The following is a 7,357-nucleotide window of genomic DNA, read 5'->3' on the forward strand; positions in this document are numbered from 1 at the left end:
TTGGTCAATCCATCCATCACGCCAGAAGCTTGTCTTGATTCCATTACCTACCTTAATACTTAGGTTGACTTTCATTAGTGGCCAAAAAATCCTGATAGTTCTCCACAACTCCACACCATAAGGATCAGAGACTATCTTTGAACACAAAGATTGATTTCACCCAACTTTGTCACAATAACTTCTTTTCATAAGGACTCTGAGTATATAAAAAATGGATTTCGTTTCAAATTTGAAAATTGGAGTTATATTTGTCTAACTTATGTGTGTTTTGTGTAGGCCGTAAATGTTCATGTTCAGCAACCATTCATTCCTGTACTGCCACACATGCCCCCCATGGCACCCATGGCAGCACTGATGCCCATGTTGCTGCCAGCACAAGGTGACATCCAAGAGGATGACATTCAATAGCAGGCACAGGAGCCACAAGGTGTCATCCAGCCAGAGCAGCCACAGGATAAAGAAGACATTCAAGAGCAGGCAGTAGACTTAGAACTAAGACCTTGAACAACTTTCTAAAGTGCATCCAGCTAATGAACTGATTAGTACTCATTCTGTGACAATATTTCTTCTGTCACACACATCACAAATCATTAGCACATTTGCTTTTTTGGTTGAGATTTTTCTGGAGGTACATGGACTAAGTTGTGTACTTCTGCCGAAGATTTAAAGAGATTACAGAAATATCACTTAAAAATGAGGCCGCCTACCATTTCACTGATCGAATTTATGTCATGATGCTATGTTTTGATCCACAACGGATATATATTTAATTTGTGTTACAGTATAAAGAAATTTACTGAGCACTATTTTTTCATCCACTTCAACCCAAAAATAACATTCGCCTGCTACAATTTTATCCCCAAAAATAACATTTGCCTGCTACAATTTTATCCCTAAGATGAACATGTTGTTATGCTTTCTTTAACAATTTGTCTTCATTGCGTTTTTTTTTTTTTCAAACTACTTTATAACACTTTAAGTCGAGGGTCTATCAGAAACAGTCTCTCTACCTCATAGGAGTAAAATCTACATACACACTACCTTCTCACCAGCATCCACGTGTGAGATTACACCGGGTAATATTGCTGACATTATTGGACTAGCTAAAGGCTGCCTACATTGGCCCAAGCCCATCTAGCTTAGCCCAAGCCAATTGCATACAGAATTTGTCCAACATATCAAACCCTTCTAAAACGGTACCAGCTCCAAAATCTATAAAGACTTAAAAAGAGTATAATTCTTCTCTAATAATAATATATAACAGGACCTAATGCATAGTCAAAGTCTTCAAAATACATATAGGATATCAAAAATGACACTAATACATATAGGTGGTCTGATATAGGTTCAACTAATTTCTAGCATTAAAGTGTACATCTCTGTTACTTCTGGGAGGGATCTGTTGAAACATCGAAACCTGGAGGAACAAATACAACGTCGTCCCACTTTGATGTCGAAGTATCCTGCAAAATATGTTCATAGACAAATAGCAAGATGAACATAAATAAGAGTGCAAACGTCACCCATCGAGTTTAGAACCATGTGCTAGCAGGCCCTCGAGGATTTCTTGGTTATCAAAAATATAAGACGTTAAAACAAGTTAAAGAGAATGACACAAGTTCTGCAAACAAATTGACATCAAGAACTTGACTCAATGTAATATGGAAATATCTGGTTCAGGATTCTTACCTTCATTCCTTGTATTATATCTTCCAGAACCGCAACCTGTCAAATCAGATGAAAGTTCTCGGTCATGAAGCTACGAAACAACAATAAGTAAACAGTAAATACCAATAGATGTACCTGGATATCTCCTTTCAAAGCAGGATTCAATCGCCCTTGCTGCTGAGAAGCTCTTACTAGTGAATTCTCAAGGTCCTCCTGCACAAGTTGACAAAATTTCAAGAAGGGAGATGTAGCATCATATCGCATTAGTGATTACCAACACCGGACAATTAGCTTACCTTCCTGAAGAAAACAGGACGATATCTCTTGTTTTGGCTTTTCAGAACTAAGCTCCTTGACTGTAAATAAATATCAATCAGATGGATAAGTTGTCCATTTTGAATTTAGGACTTGAATGTGACATGAAATTGGCAGCCCACAATTCACATAACCTTCGAATCTAATAATACAAAATCTGTTGTGAAGTTATCTGAATGTGATATTTAAGATGTTGACATGCTGTTTATTTTTTTATTTTTTGAAAAATTGTGGTGTCAGGAACAAGTTGCAAGCACTGCAACAATTCCATTGGATCCCTACCAGTACAGGTATCGGATTACTTGATCCACCAAAACTTAGATAAATGAGAAGAAATCATCTAATTCTTTGCCTAGCTAGGATTGGAGACGTGGTCTTCCATGGTCTTTATTCCAACTTCAGCGACCTATAAGTCACACTTTTGAGTGCATGTTGGCATTATTCCAAACTAAGCTAACACCGAAATAACTTTTACCTAATATGTGACACCAATTTTTTTTAATCGATAAGATTTAAGCTAACTGAGAAACATCGGAACACCTCCATCTGTTGAAGAAAATCCCCCCACCCTTCTACAAGGGGTTTGACTGTAACTGCTTATGGGATTGTTTTGCATCCTTCAAGGTTTCAACGTCTTCAACATATTCAATTATGGAATGTCACTCAGTGACTCATCCATGCGATTGACATATCACAGTAGAAGGATAGTATTTTCAGGAATATGATATGTAACGTATTGGCACAAACATGTAAGTACTATTTTTTGTGTTGCAGTGGGTAAACATGTAAGTCCTATTAGGAAAATTAAATAAGTTTCCCATTAGAACTCTTTCTTTTACGAAAGAAGAGAACATCTGACTTAAAACTTCAGTATCTCTCAGATTACTAATGCTGGTTCCAAAGTTAAATTTGCATCATACAGGCATCGAAGGAACACTTTTAACTAGGTAACATCATCCAAGAAGGTGAAAACAAAAGCAATGCAAAGTTGTTTCAAATGCATGGAACGGAAAATTTTTCGGTCGATTGATTCTTTTGGGATGCAGATTATAGCTGAGAATGTATACCTGAAAAACTGGAACACCATAAAAGCTATCATCAGACGTTCCAGACCTTTCCCTTTCCTAGTTAAAAAGGCAATAGAATACGAATCAGCTTTAGATTATAGAAGCAAAAAGTTATGGCGCACAAAATAATATTTAAACATAATAATTTAACTTTTCATGCACAAAACCTCTCCTGGAAATTCAGATTTCGTGTCAAGCAAGCGTTTCTACTACTTATTGTCCATGAAGTACATTTCATAACTTAGATGGCCGAAAACTTTGGAATGATTGTGAATACTATGCTCAGCAAGTAAAAAATTGGTAACACCTCATCCCGGAAAGTTATGATAGTCTTCTAAAATACATTACTGGGGCCCCCGATGTGAATAACCCTTTTTTATTAAAAACAAAAGAATCTGATTGACGTATAGACAACACTTCTTGAACGTTGACAAGCAAATCAATATCAAATTCTCGCGATACCACTATGACGACATGAGTACTCTATCTACTTTCTTATAGATTTAAGCACGCACTTAGTCGACACAAGAGAATTTCAAACCAAAATCTTTACACGGACTTCGTCAATTAAAATTACAAAATTTTGTATTACTAGATAGTCACCTTCATCGCATTCTTTACTTGAGATGCTTCTGGTATCAACCTGAAAGCAACTCCATCAACTTTGAGCTGGAAAACCTGCATCATTGACCATCAATTAGACTGACAAACAATTTTCTTTCACAATCCAACTATCAGCCTCGGACAATTAGTTCTAAAATACGATTACTAGCTCAGTGCTCGTCCTACTTGCTTTTGACTAAAAACGCTTGTCAAGTTTACTTTGATAAAAGTTTTAGTACAGTTAACATAACACAAAAAATTCAACCAAAGGGTGTCGCCTAGTGGTCAACGAAGTGGAGGGAAGACTGTGAAGTCTAAATTTACATCCCAGCGGAGGCAAAAGAACACTAGGTGACTCGTCTAAGCGTTTGAGCAGAATTACCCGGTACCTGTGCTGGTGGATAGGAATTACCAAGTAGGTAATCTGTGCATAAAAACCCCTCCATTCTTAACAACCCTAGCATTATTGTTCTTTACATTGACAAATTCTTGTTATTATCGCAGCACTAGTCCTAGAACTCAGAAACGTAGCCAGGATTTGAACTCTATGGGTTCGAGTTCGGGATTCTACCACTATCCATTATATTTGCTAGGTTCAAAATCAATTATATTGTATCTTATTTAATGAACTTTTTTTATATGTTCAACGCATAACAGGGTCCGAGCCAAAGCTACTGGTTTTGGATACTCATGCCTTAGACTCTACATCCATCCTAGATGTACAGGGTCGGATATTTATGTTAAAATATTCATTTAATATGCATAAATAATCTTTACTAAACCCAGCAAGCAAAAAGAATTGTCCAACAACAACATACCCAACATAGTCCCACAAAGTGGAGCCTAGGAAGGGTAGAATGTACACAGCCCAAGAGGTAGAGAGGCTGCTTCTGATATAGACCCTCGGCTCAAGGAGAAAAAGACAATCCAAAGCAGCCCCAAACAACAAGTAACGGAAGTACAAGATACAACAGATAATAACAAAAACAGTAACAACAGCAGCAGACTGTAAAAGAACAGAACTACAACAAAACAGCATGATAATCTAGGTACAAGGAAGAACAGATAGTAACAAAATTCGAAAGACAAGAAAGGGGCAATACTACAACTAATAATATAAACGGACAGAAAGCCAACACCATCCTAAACTAAAAATTCTGGCTGCTCCTCTGCGTGTACTAGCATCAGTACATCACCTATTGACTATTTAATCAACCATAGCTAAACATAACACAATAAGCAAATCCCAATTACACAATAATAGAAATGAAGCTAACCTTGTTCAGAGCAACGGGAACAACAACAGATAGTAAAACAAATCGAAAGACAAGAAACTACAAGTGCAATACTAAGATGACTAATATAAACGGACAGCAAGACAACACCCTCCTAAACTAAAACTTCTGTTTCCGCTCACCTATCACGATTAACCAAGCATAGCTAAAACACAACACAATAAGAACATCCGAATTACACAATAATGTGAATGAAGAAGCTAACCTTCAAAATTGTGATTCACCTCAAGATAGATCTCAGCTCAAGTAAAACAATCCAAAGCAATCCCAAAGAAAAGTAATGGGAGTACAAGAAACAACAGATATAACAAAACTGGTAACACCACCAGATAGTAACAGAACAGAACTAGAAAGAAAACAACACAATAATCGAGGTACAAGGAACACAGACAAGAAACTACAAGGGCAATACCACGACCACTAATATGAACAGTCAGCAAGACAACAACTTGCTTCCCAGTTCCTACTAACCTTCTGTCCTAAACTGTGTCCTCCGCACCCTCCTAAATAAAAAATCCTGGCTCCGCTTCTGCAGCTGCCTAACACTATCAATCAACCACAGCTAAAACATAACACATTAAGCACATCCCAATTACACAACAATGTCAATAACCTAACCTTATTCAGAGCAACAGGAACAACCCGAATTAAGAAACTACAGGAGCTATACTATGACTTGTAATATAAACGGACAGCAAGACCACGCCCTCCTAAACTAAAAATCCTAGCTTCACCTCAGCCTGTAATAACATCACCTATCACTATGTAATCAACCATAGCTAAAACATAACACAACAAGCACATCCCAATTACACAGTAACAGAATGAAGATAACATTATTCAGAGCAATAGGAACAACAACAAATAGGGGCGATACTACGACTACTAATATAAACGGACAGCAAGACAATGCCTTCGTAAACTAAAATTCCTGGCTCCGCTTCTGCCTGCACTAACATCACCTATCAGCATAGCTGAAACATAATACAATAAACACATCCCAATTACACAAAAATATCAACAAACCTAACCTTATTCAGAGCAACAGGAACAACTCGAGAGCCGTTTCGCATTGAAGGGTCCATAGATTCCATCTGTTTAAGAAGAGCTCCAGCATCAGCTTCACTAAAGCAAAACAACCCAAGACTTTTTCCAGTCTTAACACCTGAAACCAACACGAATTCTTGAGAAGCATTACTAAGCGCATACACAGGTACTCCACCCAACCTTTCTTCAATGGTTTCAGTAGATAAAGGTTGTTTTTTTACATCAATTTTAGCCCATGGAGGTGAATTTTGTGAAGCGCTGAGGGGGTTGAGTTGGGGCATAGTGGTTTGGAGGAAATTGGTGAAGTGGGTTTGAAGATTCTTGAAAGTTTGTTGGAGATTTTGGTGTGGGGGTATTGATGAAGATGATGATGTTGGTGATGTTTGTTTGGGTTTGAAGAAATTCATGATGTTTTTTTTCTTGTTCTTTCTATGTTTGGGAGAACTTAGAAAAGAAATGGATGGAAGGGTTTTTGAGGTTTTAAAAGTGGCTAAAGATTTTGGGGTGGGGTGGGCTGGGATGTGGGGTTTCGAGGTGGGGTGGGGGAAGAGCTTATTTGAATGTTTTATGAGTATGAAATTTAGATAGATTGTCTATTGTATTTTGTGATTATGATATTTGGATTCTTCAAAAAAAAATGTTAAAAGGTATATGTCAAATTCTTTAAAATTTATGTACTTCTGAAAATATAATATGAGTGACAGCAAAAATAAAGAATGCGTGCAACATAGCCTATCGATATGATAAAAACGTAATTATATCGAATAGATTATTATGTAAATTAAAATTTTTTATCGTTATATAACAATAAATTTAATAATACGATGTAATAGAATTAAAGTAACAATTAAAACAAATAATATATTAAAACTAATAACATCATATGCTTTAGACAAGTAAATTAAGTCACGAATATGTGTAATAAGTTAGCTCGTTTCGACAATCTTGATGTGATCTATAACTAATCTGTCTAGGGATACTGCTCAAGTTTCAGTTTATGTAATTACATGATTTATACACACATACATATATATATATAACTCTACAATCATTATGAGCGGATAATCCTTTCCCTTCTCTTCTATGGAGAGGTTGTCCCTTTCTCCCTGGGTAGTTCACTCACTCCCAATACCTATCATTTTTCTATACTTTTGAAAAAAGAAAGGTAGAGCTAGGAGCTCAATATTGGAAGAGCACCCTCTCTTTTCTTCGGAAAATTGAGTTAGCTGGGTTGATTCCCTGTCCCCGACATGTATCAAAAAGATTGATCGAATTACCGCATTCATTCATGAAAACACTTGCCCCTTTCTGGCGGAGTGGTGAACCTTCACTTTTCAAATAGAAGAGAGGTAGCCGCAGCAA

The 7,357-nt window shown here is 36.8% G+C and overlaps 1 protein-coding gene across 1 annotated transcript; it reads right to left on the reverse strand.

The window, feature by feature from the left end:
* Nucleotides 1-1,213: 1,213 nt before the first annotated feature.
* LOC107864354 (protein TIC 22-like, chloroplastic) lies at nucleotides 1,214-6,590 on the reverse strand. The gene is made up of 7 exons (XM_016710706.2): nucleotides 5,980-6,590; nucleotides 3,654-3,728; nucleotides 3,051-3,107; nucleotides 1,965-2,024; nucleotides 1,804-1,881; nucleotides 1,690-1,725; nucleotides 1,214-1,463 (listed from the first exon to the last, which is right to left on the reverse strand). The coding sequence occupies exons 1-7, from the start codon at nucleotides 6,400-6,402 to the stop codon at nucleotides 1,383-1,385; spliced, it is 810 nt and encodes a 269-aa protein (XP_016566192.1). The 5' UTR covers nucleotides 6,403-6,590; the 3' UTR covers nucleotides 1,214-1,382.
* Between the last annotated feature and the right edge of the window lie 767 nt (nucleotides 6,591-7,357).

Source organism: Capsicum annuum, chromosome 3 (assembly GCF_002878395.1).
Source record: "Capsicum annuum cultivar UCD-10X-F1 chromosome 3, UCD10Xv1.1, whole genome shotgun sequence".
Taxonomy (NCBI): domain Eukaryota; kingdom Viridiplantae; phylum Streptophyta; class Magnoliopsida; order Solanales; family Solanaceae; genus Capsicum; species Capsicum annuum.